This window comes from Artemia sp. Qi Xiang Cuo, chromosome 12 (genome assembly GCF_049724085.1).
Source record: "Artemia sp. Qi Xiang Cuo chromosome 12, ASM4972408v1, whole genome shotgun sequence".
NCBI lineage: Eukaryota > Metazoa > Arthropoda > Branchiopoda > Anostraca > Artemiidae > Artemia > Artemia sp. Qi Xiang Cuo.
The window spans coordinates 32,455,414-32,472,781 of record NC_142805.1 but is presented as its reverse complement, the minus strand read 5'-3'; the positions used below and the strand labels follow the sequence as shown (position 1 = coordinate 32,472,781).

The 17,368-nt window shown below is 33.9% G+C and overlaps 1 protein-coding gene across 2 annotated transcripts in view; it reads left to right on the top strand.

Moving 5' to 3' along the window:
- LOC148946027 (reticulocalbin-2) overlaps nt 1-14,775 on the top strand; it is a 42,517-nt gene extending 27,742 nt beyond the window's left edge. The window contains exons 6-8 of one of the 2 annotated variants that reach the window (XM_089097964.1): nt 6,144-6,342; nt 10,886-11,009; nt 14,430-14,775. In XM_089097964.1, the coding sequence (XP_088954090.1) occupies nt 6,144-6,342; nt 10,886-11,009; nt 14,430-14,601 (495 nt within the window). In that variant the 3' untranslated portion in view covers nt 14,602-14,775. Of the gene's footprint in view, nt 1-6,143; nt 6,343-8,716; nt 8,838-10,885; nt 11,010-14,429 lie in introns of both variants that reach the window. The other variant, XM_089097965.1, reaches the window with a different exon arrangement.
- Nucleotides 14,776-17,368: the final 2,593 nt, after the last annotated feature.

The following is a 17,368-nucleotide window of genomic DNA, read 5'->3' as shown; positions in this document are numbered from 1 at the left end:
TTTTTTTTTTTTTATATATATATATATATATATATATATATATATATATATATATATATATATATATATATATATATATTCAGGACCAGCCGACAGGTAACAATGGATAGTCAATACGACAGGGTCTGCCCATTTGGATTATTAAAAAATATATAATATCAGTTTTAAGTTGACCTCAGTGTAAACGGTCATTGCTAATGTAAGATGAAGTGGAAAAGGTCATAGAATTTAGTTTACTCCTATCTCTGAAAGTAACAGCATTAATTGTAATTACTCAATGTGTCATTAAAGCCTTATTGAAAGTACTCATTCCTGAGATAGATAATAAGCTACACTATTAAACACCGAGCTATAATTCCTTAGCTATAATTAACACAATTTTTTTTTTTTTTTTTTTTTTTTTTTTTTTTTTTTTTTTTTTTTTACTATGCCAGTTTGAAATAAATCATTTAAAATAGTCTATATGAGACCTGTGTGCTATCAGCATGACTTTTTTTAAAATATATTTATGTCTTTTAGTTTAATGTTTCAATGATTTTATTCTTCTTTAAATTTGACTATTTGAGGTGGTTTTTTTTGTCTCTTGTTTTATTTTATATTAGATTGTGTCTTTGATATTTGTGTCGTGATGAAACTATTTTATTGAAAAAAAACGTTTCATAAGTATTCTTTAAATTTTCATCTATTTTAATTTTGACGCTTGAAGTGCTCATTCGGCAGTTATTCCCGTGAAAACCACTATTAAAATAGATCTCATTCCTACTATAATAACATCCCTTACATTAGTCGAAATAATTTGAAAGACGCCTAATGAATTAAATAATGGTTGCAGCGGCAGTGACAACCTAGTTAGGAACGAAACACGGCCCATAGTAACCAAAAAAAAAACCGCATTTAAAACTGGAGAGGGAGAAAAATTGTCATTTTTATCTGATTCAGAAATGGTAACTTTTAGGTAAATTAGTCTTGATAGTAAAATGTTATTTTGAAAAGAAATTTAAGGAAATTTAAAAAAATAGCCTGGAACCCCTACGAAATGGTGTCGGACCGAAAAATAAAGCACACTGTTGGATTCGCCATGGATGAAAACGCTATTCGGGAAACTTACAGTCCCCTGACCTGAACAACAAAGAGAATCGCTCTCAGGAAAGTATAAAGTCTCAACATCTTTGTGATCTGTGGAGTAAAACCAACGTTGCGTAAATAAATCGGTACTAAAGCACTAAAGGCACTATAGCAGTAAAGAGAAATCACTAGTCTAAAAGGAGAAATACAAATAGGATTTAGCTTCTATTTCAACAGCAATTTTTTTAAATTTCACAAATTATGTTTGTTATTTTATTTTAAGGACAGCTAGAAAGGTAGAGATGTTCTTTACTGATGTGTCCTTATTTTCTTCTTCACTGCTAGTGGGGAATGGGAGTATCATAGAGGGCTCTTTAAGGACTCATTTGAAAGGAAATTGCTACATCTAGTGCCTTTTGTACCGAAACATAATATTTAAAATGAAATAACTTTTTTGATAAAAAAAAACTGAATCTTCATATCGCGTCATAATCGTTTGTTACAACCATAAAGGACGTTACAGTAAAGCTATATGATAACGTATGTTGCAACTGGGGTTTGTTCTTTCCTATACCCGGATAAAATAGCTACCGCTGCAACCCGGATGAACTATATCGGTCCTTTATGTAACATAACTAGCTACAACTGCAATCCAAATACTGTGAAATTACAAACAGGAAAAAGCCTATGGCTTTTTCTTAATTGGAATAGTAAGAGACGACCTGGCTACAAACTATGATTATGAAGTCATTGATCAATCTTCAACAGGATGAAATTATATCTGATGAAACTTACATATTCTGGATTTATGATGAACCATTTCGATCCTTTGTGTAAAAAATTTATTCTCTTTTAGAAATAATTTATTTTAGTTACAAAAGATTTTTAACCCAATTAATTTCCTTTAAAATGAGCCATTGAACAACTCTCTACGATGTTCCAGTGACAAGCTATCTGTGGAAGAGAAAAAAAGAAAAAAAAAATATGCCGTTTAGGCAGAATGTTGTAGTAGCTGACACTTTTCTTGATTTTCAAGCCAATATATTTCCCTTGCTGTTCAAGCCAAGAGACAGAAAGTTTCCTATACAGGGGTTTCTGACAAGGCGGTTCTACTGGTGTACTTTTCGTTTTGATCTGACTCTTTTTTTAGGAGTTATGGGTTTTTATATTTCTTTACATTGGACGTGATCGTCTCTTATTAGGTTGCTAGCTACCGCTGCAACCCGGATCCAGCTAAGAAGAAGCTGGATGCCTGTTTGATATATTATCATGGTTGCATTACTGTAAAGAACGGCTTGTGTATGAGTGATATTACTTATTTGGTCATAAATGTCCCATAAGTTAACATGATACTTGCATGATGTTAAGACGAAAAGCTTATTAAATATGTCACAGTAAACCGAAGAATGGTATGATCAATATTTATTACTAGGGTATAAAGTAGTACTTACTTGTACTTGTCTCAAGACACAAGCTCTTCAGCTCTCCCTTGCATTCTAATTTGGCAGACGGTTGATTACCATGCTTGACGTAAATACATTCTAAGACCACACTGGCTTTACATGACCTATGAACCAAACAAGAGAAAATATAATAAATGTAAAAAAAAAGCAGAGAAACAAAGGTAGTGTCAGCCAGTGGAACAACATGAAGAGAAAATAAGGAAATATTTCGACAAGGACCTCCGCCAAATCGTCCTCAGTGCCATAAAAAAACAAAAACAATCTACTTTTGAACTAGACTACATGAGGCACAAATATACAGTCAAATACGGGAGTCAATAGACTCTGGGTGTCTTTATGTCTCTCGTGTAGTCTACTTCAAAAGGTTAGATTTTTTTTTTTTTTTTTTTTTTTCACTGATGACGACTTGGCGGAGGTCCTTGTCGAAATATTTGCTTGTTTTCTCTTCAGGTTGTTCCGCCGGCTGACACTACCCTCGTTTTTCTTTGCCTTTTGATTTTTATTTTGTTTTTTATATTTTCTCTTCTTTGTTTCATAGTGCCATGCTGCGCCGTCGTCAGCGTATGGTGCAGTGATCTCTAGCCATAGCTTGTCCCATCTTCGCCCCTGGCGTTGAAAGGCTCCAGTAGGCTCCAAGTTGGTCTTGACTGTATTGAGCAAGGTCTTTATTTGCCCTACCAGTCTCTTCTTCCAGTGGTTCAAAGATTTACAGTTTAACGCTTGTTTGGTGTTAAGAAGTAGAAGCCCCAGCAATAGTAGTAGTATGTACATATTACCTTTTGTCAGTTGAACATCCTCCTCATCATGCCCTGGAAGTTTCAACTTAGTGCTTTAAGGTGTTCCTAAGATATTGCCGATTCGTTCTTTGACATCCGAATTCCCCTTCAACATTTCCTGAAACTTTCACCTTAATATCCTCAGCCTCAGTAGTAGTCACAATAGAAGTAATAGCAGTATTAGTGGTTGTTGTAGTAGTAGTAGTAATAGTGGCATGCAGCACATATAACTTTTTGGTTAATTGATCATCCACCTCATCAGTCCCTGAAAGTTCCAATTTAATACTCTAAGCCATTCCTGAGATGCACCTTTTTGGCAATCAAAATGCACGCAGTGTGTTCTGAATTAGTTCAACATTCCCTGAAAGCTTCACCTAAATGCTCTTGGTCTTTTGGGCACCATGGGTCAAAGACTTGAAACCTGCTACGATTACTACGACTAATACTAGTATGACTGATACTACTTGGATCACTACTATTATATGCCAACTACCACTACTAAGCCCAAGGTTATGAAAGTGAAATCTTCAGGGAATATTCAGGAGGATGTTGAATTAAATCAAAACACACTATATACATACAGGTGGTCAAAGGGGCGTATCTCTGGCATTAAGTAGCTTAGGATATTAAGTTGGAACTTACGTGTTTGATGAGGAGGAGGATCATATTAAGGTGAAGATTTCAAAAATTGTTGAGTAGCCCAGTCATTTTAGCAAAAATACGGTAAGAATCTTGGAATTTGAGATAGTCACCTAATTATTCTCGTGTCATCAATCAATCAATCATCAATCATTTTATTAATACTAAACTCGTGTAAATCTTTTATTATTCCACCCTAAACTTGTTTCAAACCCTGTGTATCGTGGGGTTCCCGCGACCACAGATTTTAAAGGTAAAAAAAATTCTTTTTGCAAATATGTTGTTTCCTGGGGGTTTTATGCTATTTGCATTTATTAAAATATTGTTGAAGACTAAATTTTCTACAATTTTTGTTTAAAAGTTTTTTGGTGCTCTAAAAAATTTTTGTCATCCGGACTTTAATCAGTAGTGGCCGAAGTTTTCTGTTCTTAACTCTGTGACCCAGATAAGCTATTTCTCCTTGTCTGAATTGACACTTCCAAGGGTTTATTGTCAACCAGCGTTACTAATGCTTCCAATTGCATCGTTAAGGTGCAATAGTTGCTCTTCACAGGAATTGGGAATGCCACAACACAGCGTAGGCTAACCCTAGCAAGTTTACTGTTTTTCTCTAAAGTTTGGTCCCTTAGTCACTGAAAGCTAACAGAGCTCTGTGTAAGTCAACATGCATCAAGCCCCAAAGTTTTTTGGAAAGTTGCTTTGGGACAACCTTTGGGATTCAACCAAGCCTGTTGGTTAGCACTTCTAGAAATTTAGCCTTTCCGACAATTTCCAAATATCGTCAATTTAGGATAGGGGATACGGATTAAACTAGGAAACTGTCAAGATCCCTGATATTAACGTAGAAGTGAATATTTCTGTCAGGCTTTGGCAGTACTACTACAGGTGAGATCACTGGCTAATAGAATGTTGCATAATCCTTGTATCAGTCGTTTTTCTAGTTTCCTTTTTTATTGCTGATATTGTAGATTTGGTTATTTAGCATGGTTTCTGTCGATGTGCCTTGTCTTACCAATGTCAGCATTACACGTGACCACCGTTTTCTCTTTTTTTTTTTTTTTTTTTTGTGAAATACTATTAACGCTCTCTGTCAGAGCTTCAATCTGAATATTTTACAGACATTTCATCTGTGACATCTTCACCAACTGATATGCCAATGTAAGCGATACTTTCAAACATTACTGTGCTTTTCATATATGGCGCCTTTCTTCAGGGTTTTTGGAGGAGATTAAGTCTAAAAAATTCCCAGAGGATGGAATAGCCACGTCGTAATTGACACAATTCACTCTACTTGTAACTTCATGTTTTTAGTTTATGATTAAGATTTCGCACTAAGACTATAGCACTAAAACCTCGTCCCCTGGCTCGAGAAAGTAAAATATCTTCAATTATTCACAATACCACTTTTATTTGGGTAATGCCTCTAACATGTTGATTCTGGCATCTTCCCAGAAGAGATGACTAATTTGAATTGTATTCTTTTCGCGTATGCTTTAATTTTGAATTCTCACTACTCTCTAAGGATGTCTAAGGAAACTCCTGAATTTCTCCCGTATAATAGAAAAACGACATTCCAAGTTAGCAAAAGACTATCATCTCTGTTTTCATTGTGATTATATCGTTATTCATATCAATAATGTGTCTAAGAACTAAAGTTAAATTCAAATCAGGGTTTCCAACATGGTGTGATATTATTCTTGATACCATCCACAAAATTTGAAATAGATTAAGTTCTCAAGATTACAATCTTGAGAAAAATACTCTGTAACCGTTAACAAAGAAATATTACTAGCTTCATGTTGGCTCCTCATATCTGATGCTGACACGTTCATACCAACTTTTCTACTTGCCTTTCTGTACTGCCAAGAAATCAGGGTATCGTCCAACTTTGATATGATAGATGGTGTGTCGTAGCTTATTTTAGAAGGATCATCTCCTTTAATAAATAAATAGAAAGTGTGACAATTGGTTACAGTAGAAAAATTATTAGTCTTCTTTTTAAACAAAGGTTTTAATAGCCTTCTTTCTTTTTGTTTGAAACAAGGGTCAAAAGACGTAAATCTGTGAAAGTTTTAACTTCAATAAATTGTTGCGTAGGTAAATTACACGATGTGTTTTTGAACTCAGTGCACCTATGTGAACCGCAGGCCTTTTCATTCAGTCTTTTCAGTATTGATCGTTTAATATTTGTAAATTCTAGCTATTGAACAACGATAGAGAGCTTTTCAAGACTGCCGATCTGGATAAAGATGGCAAGTTGAATGCTGTTGAATTTGTCGCCTTCTCTCATCCGGAAGAAGTTCCTCATATGTTAGAAGTCATCCTTCGCCAAACACTGAAGGACAAAGATTTAGATGGCGATGGATTTATTAATTTCATGGAGTATCTTGGAAATAAAGGTAATATTGTGAAGATATCTTAGTAAAACTGCATAAAAGGAGATCCCCTCCCCCCTAGATTTTCTCTAATACCTTATATGAAACTTTTGGGAAAGCCTAAAATGCAGAAACTTCCTATTTGGGCTGTCAAATAAGTTATTTTGCAAAATTAGACCTCTTCTCTTGTTCCCAAAAAAGCATAAAACGCTTAACTTCTATGTAATTCTTTACAGTTGGAATCAAAAACCGCAGTTTCTTGTTTTACAAGTTTTCATTGTATCGAAAATTAGTTTTCTATGTTTCTACGAATTTTTTCACCTGCCTTGGGACCTCATAGCCCGAATAGTTTAGAATATAATTATTTTTTTTTTTTTTTTTTACCTTCACTCATAAGCCATTGTATGGGGCAGCCAATGCATGTTGAAAAGGAATATTTTACTATAACATAAATTAATACAAACATGCTTCATAGTGTAGCTTCTTCAAGAATATGAGCAATCTTCTTCAAGCATTTCATTAGTAAAACAAATTTTTGCAGACTAATACTACTAAAAACTCACCGCAGCACCAAGTCGCATGAGGCCAACACAGCTACGCACGCTCCTCCTCCATCCCAATCTATCAAAATCCTCCCTTTTTACACCCTCCCAGGAAGGTTCCATTTCCTTTAAATCTTTCTTTATGACCTCCTCCCACCCCAGACGAGGGTGACCTGCGTTCCGTTTAGCCCTAGACGGTTGACCAAAAGGACAATCTTTGGCAATCTGTCATCCTTCATCCGCACAACGTGCCCTAGCCACCTCAACGTTTCTTTCATTATAGCACTAGATAGCGGTATTGAACCACATTTTTCGTACAGCCTATTGTTTGAAATACGGTCAGTCAGACGGGTACCCAGAACAATCCGTAAGCAATTTCTCTGGAAAACAAGTAGCAAATCTTCATCCGCTTTCCGGAGTGCCCATGCTTCAGAGCCATATTTGACCACTGTCACCACTGTAGCTTCTAATATTTAATCTTGGTTTGCAGACTTATCTTCCTATTCTTCCAAACTTTTCTTAACTGTGAAAAAAAAACACCCTGAGCCTTGGCTATTCTACTTTTAACATCTTCACTGCTCCCACCATCTTTACTAATAGTTCTACCAAGGTAAGTGAAGCTGCCCCCCTAATCAATCTTTCTATTACTCAACTTCACTTTTTCATCTTCCTTATTCCTAGCCTTAGTGACTTAGTCTTCTTAATTTTTATTTTTTCACTATTCTAGCACCCTGAACTCGCAAAACCTCTAAAAGTTCATTCATTTTCCTCACACTTTCATCTAAGATGCTTAAATCATCATAATAATCTAAGTCCAGAAGGTTTTTTCCTCCCCATTTGATTCCGTGGTCTCCCATCGCCTTTCCTGTGCTCCTTAAGACAAAGTCCATTAAATAATCCATATAAAGGGGGATAGAACACAACCCTGCTAACTCCTAATTTAATACAAAACCAGCTGCTAACCTCATTCCCTACCTTTACCGCAGCAAGTCTTTTTTGCCATTTCTTGCCTAATTCTAAACTAGATGGGATGTTCCCTAATCAGTCATAGTAACGTCACGAAAATTTTTCTTTTAACATAATTTATGAAGTTGCTATTTTGTTTTTAATTTTAGATAAATGAGTAAATTATAGTAATATTAAATACTAAATAAAATTCCAGCAGTTATTTATTAAACGTCCTTGACAGCCCACGTTAGCCAAGAAGAGTGGACCAGGTTTTTTGTTTCAAAAAGTTTCATTTGCATGGTCTTTTCAAAATTATGATTACACTGCTGGGAGAGGTTGTTGTGATAAAACCCAACTAAGCCATGTCCTTATAGTCGATTAATATTTAGGTTATGGTAATAGCACTTTCGTGGAAATTTGCCAATGTTTGCCATATTTGTCGGACAGCCCATTTACTTGAAAATTTTATGAAAATATGACAAAATTTGTAAAAAAAAAAAAAAAAAAAAAAAAAAAAATCGTCTTCTGTCTTCTCCTCCTTGCCCCTAAAGTGCTATTACTTTCTATGGTAATACTAATTGTATGGTAATAGTAAAGTTTATTAATTGTGAAGTTTAGTGGGATTTTCGTAAAGTTCAGAAAGGGTGGCTAAGAAACAGTAGATGGCGTCAAAAAACAACATTATTAACTCACTGCTGCTCCTTTGAGAATTAATGAAGGTTATGGCTTATCTTCATTCCCATATCTCTCATTACTGCTGTAAATTGCTGTCCGCTTTCAATCTCATTAAAGAAGCTATGGATTTCCTATTGATCACTGTCACCTATTATAATTTCGGTAACAGGGTTAATGGTAGCTCTGTGTAAAATTAAGTAGTATCTTTTTCTTTTTTCTTTTTTTTTATGCAGACAATTCCGAAGAGGAAGATATCGAGACCCAGAAAGATTTATTTGAGAAAGACTATGACCAAAATCAAGATGGTGTATTGGACAAAGAGGAATTTCAAAACTGGATGTTTCCATCAAATGAGTATGACAACAATCTAAACGCCATATTAAAAAAAGAATCTGTTAAAAGATTTAATCAGAGACCCGTTAAATCAGCTGCCAAAATCTGAAACAAGACACTGACCATTTTAATAATTTTATGATAGAGCAATAACGCATATCTGTTGGTCTCAAAAACGCCGGATTCCCCATTAAAAAAAACAACAACAACAAAAAATCAATAAAAAAAGGCCAATTTGCAAGAGAAAACGCTTGACAGTTTATTGCTACAAAACTAAACGTTAGAGAATTTCAGTTTTTCTGAATTTTGATCCACCACTGGTAAATATACAAAGCAATTGTTCAGAAATTCAAGGATGGGGGGAGGTGTTGATTCTTTTTCAGACGATGGGCTATTGAAAGTCTGTATTTAACTTTTAGTTGGCTTATTCTAATGTGTAAAGTATTGCCAATAAGTCTGTAAGTTCTGACATTCACAGTATATGTACTTTCTCTTTCTTAGCCGTGGTGCATGCAGAGCTTGTTGTAAGCCGTGTGGCTCTTCTTTGATTTTTTTTATTCCAAAGATAAAATAAGGAATATATATATATATATATATATATATATATATATATATATATATATATATATATATATATATATATATATATATATATATATATATATATTTATATATATATATATATATATATATATATATATATATATATATATATATATATATATATATATATATATATATATATATATAATATATATATATATATATATATATATATATATATATATAGGGATATATAAGGGACTATTCCAAAGATAAAAAAAGGGATTGGCTAGTGTCTCTGATTGTGTTTCCGTATTTTTTTAAAGATATATTTATAGCTCCCCATTTTAACAAAGCAGATTCTTTTTTTAATGCTCTTGTGCTTGTATTAACATTAGCTTACCAGGTCTTGCTAATATATTTTTTCTACGTTGACTGAAGGCTATTCTGTATTGAGGAAATGTAAAAAAGAGTAAAAATATCCTGGCCTTTTATGACAGAAAAATAACGTAATTCTTGTTCAAAATAAATAATTATTACTGGAAAACACAATCATAAACAAGATCTTCAATATTAATGTTTGTTTAAGTTTTTTTCTGGATAGTCTTGAAGCTCCTCAAAAAATGTAATAGGCTTTAATGGTAATGCTCAGAAATGCCAAACTAAGATAAAAGGTGGTTCGAAGTTCTCCAAAGAAATCTGCTTGAAAGATTAGTGTTACTCTTTTGTAGACTACAAATTATATATTTTCTTAAAATCGTTCACCTTTCGATAAGATATGGCTGGTAGGGTAATCATTCACCTTCGAATAAGGTGTGGTTTAGTGTCTCCCAATACTCAAATCTTCATTATTGCGACGTTAATCGTTACGTTATACGACTATTACGTATACGTCATATCTTACACGTTATGCGGATACGTTATTACGTTACGACTACGTTAGTCGTCGTAGTTTTCTTAAAGTGTCCTTTATATAGTCTACACTCATGATTCAGAAAGCATTGCATTGCAAAATAGGCAAATAGAGCAGCGCTTTGTTTGGACTATCATTTTGCTCTTACTCTATTCACAGTTATGATCCATGCTATTTTACTATATTTTGTTATTTTTTTCGTAATATTGCATTAATTAAATATTTCATTGTAAATGATTACTGAAATGTTTTAAGGAACTAATAGCATAACGTTTCGGTGTTTAATAGTGTAGCTTATTATCTATCTCAGGAATGAGTACTTTCAATAAGGCTTTAATGACACATTGAGTAATTACAATTAATGCTGTTACTTTCAGAGATAGGAGTAAACTAAATTCTATGACCTTTTCCACTTCATCTTACATTAGCAATGACCGTTTACACTGAGGTCAACTTAAAACTGATATTATATATTTTTTAATAATCCAAATGGGCAGACCCTGTCGTATTGACTATCCATTGTTACCTGTCGGCTGGTCCTGTAATGTATGCGGTATCAAACCACTTTTCTTGGCTTCGGATTTGATAAATTAGCTTAGTTTTTTCTTTTCAGCTAAAGATAAAGATCGAGCATGGCTTTTGAATGAAAAGGAGCATTTTGATCTTATGTTGGATTCAAATAAAGATGGTCTTCTTGGCCCTTTGGAAATTTTATCTTGGAGGGTTCCAAGCAATGAGTAGGCCTTTTCTATGTCATTTACAGCTATGCATGGTCTTTTTCTTTTGTTTATCAGCTTTTTTGTTCCGTTTGTTCAGTTTCGTCTGTAGATTTAATTGGCCTTGTATTATTCAGTTATAAAGCTATGTTTTGTTTTAAAAGTTAGCATGAATTTAAAACTTAAAAACGAGCAGAAATTAAAAATAATAAGATGTCAAACCTAAAAAGTACATGAATTACTATAAATTAAGAAATGAAGGCGCTAGAGAAAATCAATCAGAGGAATAACGCAGCCTGACTGAAAGTAGACAATATTAACACAAATGTTGTGTTGCTGCACCTCAAAAGGCTCGAATGTCATTCGCTTCACTGAAAACTAATTTGACTGTTTAAATTAAGAACTTTGTTTGGTTTGTCGATTTTTCCGTGGAATTAGAGCTGTTGACATAAAAAGAATCAATCAATGACAATAATAAGCCCGAAGAATAGTAAAACTAAAGAAATGGTCACAATATTTTTATATTGTGAAAATTTGGCCAAAAATAAGTGTCTTGTAGCCACCCGTCCAACCTTCTAAAAGGTTAGAGTCTCATTTGTGCTTCGCTGAAACAGAAGTGTCGCTATTTACTTGCAATTTGTAACCACAAACTTGGAATTAAAGGAATAGCTGAAACTGAAAGATTTGTTGAGTTAGCAGATTTTTAGTAGTTTTTTAAGGAATTGGTATCACATTTTTTAGTGTTATAGCAAAAGAAAAACTGAAAACTGTTGAAAACATATTTTGTTTTCAGTAAAAAGTAAATCATACTAGTTTTATGGGGAGTATTGAAGGCAGGAACATCACACGTGTTTGTCATGTTTTCTTTTCGTTTGAAGGTTGGTTTCACTTTTCATCATAATTGAACTTGGTTTTTAGTTTCATTCCTTCATTTGTAGGAAATTTCTGCTCATTTTTGGTTTGACAACTTAAGCTAATTCCTGCCTGTTTTAAGTTTTAAATTTACTTTTTACTATAATAACATAAGCCGATGTTTAATATTAGAAATATAATATTAATAGTCGTGGTAGGAACAGTCATGCTGGAAAAGGCTGAGTTAGGAGAAACAATGACGGAAGTTGTGCTATGGGAATTTGCTCATCGGGAAAACCAAATATCATTTCTTGGAACATATCTTAACCAGATTTTGGCTTTTGGCTTCTGTAATGTAATATTAGCCTCAGGTATATCATGAACGCGATCAAAAGCTTTGAAATAATAATTCTGTTGGAAATCAAACACTATATGTGAAATATATAGGCTGCATCGAGTTTTCATTTGGACCTCTGTGTTGTAATATTAGCCTCATAACTGTTATCAGCAAGCTCATAAATCCTTAAATGTGAAATTTAGTGATAAATAAATACTGTTTCTAAAATAATATCTGGCTTGTACATGTTTGGTCACAAAATGGCCTTTAAGTTAAATAATACTTGCATGATACTACTACTACGAACAACCCACCGCAGCACCAATCCCCCTGAGGCCAGGACAGCTGTGCACGCTCCTCTTCCATACCAAGTGATGAGGAAGAAAACTTGTATAAAGGTTCAGCTTATTGGCCATTTTATTGCAAATCAAAGACTGGCAGGACATGTTAAGGAAATATTGGGTATGTAGGTGTGCTGTGACTGATGTTAAAAGTAAAGATCACCATCTAGTAGCGTCTATTGTTAGTCTGAAGCTGAAGTGTAAGAAGAGTAACTACTCGTTCCTCCTGGAAAATTGTGATTTGGTATACTCCATGATGGCAATTTGCGAGGCACTTTCTTGGGACAGTTTGATTTTAAAGTGGAGAGTCTAAAATTTGAAAATGTAGAAATTGGATGGAACAATTTTTAGGAAAATTGTTTGTAAAGTACCAGATGGTGTCTTAGGGAGAAGATGTAGAAACGCAGCTAGGAATAGCAGTGAAAATCTTTTAAGTTCGGTAGAAAAATATTGTCTAGTTTGTGCGTGTTTGGTCATAAAATGGCCCATAAGCTGACATGGCATTCACGTATTGTAAATCGAAAACTGGCAGGATCGATGCAAGATACTATGCTTTATAGGAGTGCCCTTGTTAATGTTAAAAGTTAAGATCACCATATATTAGTGTCTAGAGTTGATCTGAAGCTGAAATTTAGGAAGAGTAACTGTTTCTTGGGTAGCTATTATGCTACCCAAGAGAATTTGAGAAGGAATTTCTCAGAAGAATGTAATATGAAACTGGAGAGTTTAGAATTTGGTAGTGTAGAACAAGGAGGGACACTTAAAAAAAAAATAGACTTTGAAGAAGTTAGGGTAGAAGTATAAAAAAGTAGCCAGAAATATTAGTGAAAAGTTATAAGCTTGGTAGAAGAGAGATTGGTTTTATATGAGAACTTTCTGTGTTATATACATTAGGGGAAGAAAAGGAAACTAAGGGAACTTGAGAATATATTAAAGTGTGAATGAAAGCTATGTGAAATTCAGCCTTATGGATAAGATTACTGTGGATCTTGGGGACAGAGCTAGATAGTATAATAGCAAGACGTAATGTGCTCTTCTAACCCTATAGTATCGTCTTGCACCCTCTTTAAAATTAACGGTTTCCGATATTTTAGCTAAAAGAAAAACACTTTGCAAACATGGTCAACTACTTTATATTATATTATGGAAACATTATTTAGGTCTTTTTTCTTCTTTTTTCCTTTTTTTTTAGTCTCACTTAACAATGAGACACAATACTGGCATATTAAGAAATTGAGGGAATGAAATCAGTCTACAGCAGTCAAATGATAGAAGCGAGACGTCATTTGTTTATATTGAAAGTGTCAGGCGAGATAAGCTGAATATCTTGAACGTCTAAATCTTGGCAGAGCTTTAGAAAATGATAAAGCAAATATTAAGAGATTGTTTTTGTAATATACAAGTGAAGGAAAATTTATTTTTATTACTCTGGTGCACTTTCATTTGGCAAAAAAGGTATTATAAAAGTAGGAAACAAATGCTGAGGTTTTGCCAGTGTGGATGTTACTATGGACTCAGTACACAATTCCTATTGTTGTAAGGAAGATGAGTGTTACAGATATAAAGGGGAGATTTGATCAACTCCCCTCCTGTGTCTAAAAAGAGACAAGCAATTTTACCATGTCTTTTTTATGTATCGGCAAATACAGTCTTTGAATAGCTTTCTTAATTAGTTTTAACGCAAATAAAGAAAATAATTATTATTGCAAGTCTGAGTGTGGCTGTTAGTTTTTTTTTGTCTTTTGTTTACTTTTTTTTACTACATTCCAAGGGATTGAGGAAGGGAATGTGATCTGTAACATAGAATCTGCATCCGGTTTTTTTCTATCTTTACGTTATCCAAAGTAGTGTGATTTTACCGAATTTTCTACAATCATGACTTACAATTAAACATCAAATTTTATTTTTGAGTGAAATCGCCGAAGACGAAGTAGATCATTTGTTTGCATCGAGTGATGACGACCATGACGACACTTTATCATTTGGTGAAGTTCTTGATCACCACGATGTTTTTGTTGGAAGTGAAGCAACAGACTATGGCGAGCATCTGAAAAAGCCTAGCCACCTTGTAGATGAGTTGTAGCTACATTTTATGAAACTATTTTACTTTAATTAATTTTTGTTTTAACTGAACCTAGTGGTTGATCACTTAGCTGGTATAGCTACTACTTTTAGTATTTAAGAGTTTTAAAAGCTGCATAGTGAGATATTAATTACTTTTTATAAGCTTAATATAGAAATAGAATTCTTAGAAATATTATTTTGCGTTACTATGTTCAGTATATGGTATAATTCCTCCCTCCTCTGTCTTTCAATACCTCTCTCTCTCGCTCTCTCTCTCTCTCTCTCTCTCTCTCTCTCTCTCTCTCTCTCTCTCTCTCTCTCTCTCTCTCTCTCTCTTCCCTCCCTCCTTTGTCTCTCCGATAATACGCTAATTGGAAAATGTTAGATATAATCCGATAGAAACCAATGCTATGTTTATGCTCCTTAGCTCTAACTTATGGAACCTCTTACTATATTTTGTTACAAGGATCAGGTAAACCAATGACTGAGCCTTTTCTTTAGATCTGTACCCTTTTAATCCTATAGTATGGTCTTGTACCCTCTTTAAAATTAATGGGCTGCAATATTTTTACTAAAAAACACTGTAAACATGTTCAACGCCTTTAATTTATATTATGGAAACATTATATAGGTCTTTTTTCTTCTTTTTTTTTAAGTTGACCGCAGACCTTTTCTCGTGATTCTAGGAATGCGTGCACCCGTGCTGGGAAAATCCAATGCATAAAGAACATGAATTTGAAGCTTTAAAATTTCGTCTTTGGAATTGGCAAACTGAGAATCAAATTTTTATGTTAAATTGCCTAAATCAAAGAGTGTAAAAAACTGAATAGAATAAGATCTTTGGCCCATTACCGTGTCTTTTACAAGCGATAGAAGTAGCAGCAGCACAAACAGTGTAGCACTACAGCGAAAGTAACTAAAAAAGAAAAGAAATCAGACAAGCATGCACTAGTTTTATGCATTTAAAATTTACGTAGACTTTTGAAGTTTTTTCTTTTTTTTTACTTGAAAAACTAAATTCATCTTAAAAAAATCCTAAAAAATTTTAAAGACAAATAAACTTATGTTTTATGTATTTTTTGGAAAAAAAATTAACAATTTAAATAAAATATTCTATAGTAGTTTGAATATTGTGCAGCTTTGTCGTGATTCACGCGCTGCTTCAACCTTCCATAATTTAAACTGTTCGGCTGTGATAACTAAAAGGGCGACACCCGCCATTTTTTTAACTTTTCAGGAAAGCCAAAAAACGGGAAAAAGTTTGCCGGCTGTGGTTGCTCTGAAGGATGAGACTAATGCATATAATGGGAACATATTCTAAACCAACTTTTTATGCTCTTTTCAGTGGTATAAGTTAAATTCAAGCATTCCGAGTGAATTCAAAAATTATTCAATTTTACGGCATTTGTCTCCTTTTTCCTTCACGAAAAAAGGGGAAAATTTCCCCTTTAAGTTAAAACTTGTAACATAATCTTGTTGAACATAGTTAGTCCTGCAAAGCAATTTGTCGCTTGTCAGAATCACATACTATAAATAAACTACTAATAATTAAGGGATTGCTTCATTGTGTTTGTTATTTACAATCCTTGAGTAAAAACTTCATTCTAGGTGACAATAATTTTGGCTACTCAACATGTATCGAAAATCCGGAACTGATGTACTGGTTTTACACAAGTTTTTAAACCCTCTCCAGTGAATATATGACTTCGCTCTACCAAACGATTTTGCTTTTGTTTCTTTACTATTCTAACTGTGAAGTTACGTCCTTTTACCGTATTTTTGTTTATAATCGCAGCGTAACCGTATAGAGGCACATTTTCTTATTCTCAAACACATCGGAAACAAAGAGAAGGTGGGAAAATTATTTGTTTTAGCCTAAAATGCGTATCAAGAATCAAAAATGGGTACACAAACTAGGAAAAATTTCAAGCCCCGCGTCCACAAAGTGGCCTCAGAATTCTAATCTTAATTCTTTCTTTAAATGTGTACGTTAAAGCTAAAGTTTTTAGCCCCTCGAAATATTTTAAACGGTACATCACATTATAGAGCTCTAAATTGGCAGTATAATCTTGTCAAACCTAGTTGGCATTCTAGAGGATCAACTGGGTTTGTAGTTATAGAGATAAGCTCTATAGCTATCTGTCACTTTTCAAAATCATAGTACGATTGATAGAGACTGCAAAAATAAAGGAAGGGTACACAAGTCAGTAGAAATGTATAACACGCAGGTGACCCTGTAGACGACCCTGGTCCAACAACCAACTAATAAGTAAAGCTCCATCACTTGTCTTTGAACTCTGTTTTCCCCACAGTTTATAGAATTATCCAGTAAGTTTATCGCAGATAATTTCTGGTCTTCATTCTCGGTGCGAACAAAAAGCTCCTCCCACTTATTCATGGATTAGCGGGTTAGTCTGTATGCGTCAATCAATGAGAAATGGTTTGAAATTGTATCATTCATAATTGTGAAAGCAGAAAAAAACTTGGTGAGCCAGCCAAGTGGTTTGCAAGTGTGCCATCTAACAGGTATGACTTAATGTATATACAAATTATGACTTAATCTATTATTTATAAACAGTGGACTCAACTGATTGGCCTATGTAGGATTTTATGAAAAAGGGGGCTGGGGTTGATGAAATTTGTGAAAATAAAGAATTATTTCTTCTAATAACTGGTAAAATAAATGTGATGTTTTCGGGGGTACATCCAGGATTTTTTAGGGGGGGGGGGGGCGCAAATAATGTTTAACCGGTAAAAATGAATGATGAGCAAGATTAAATAATGCA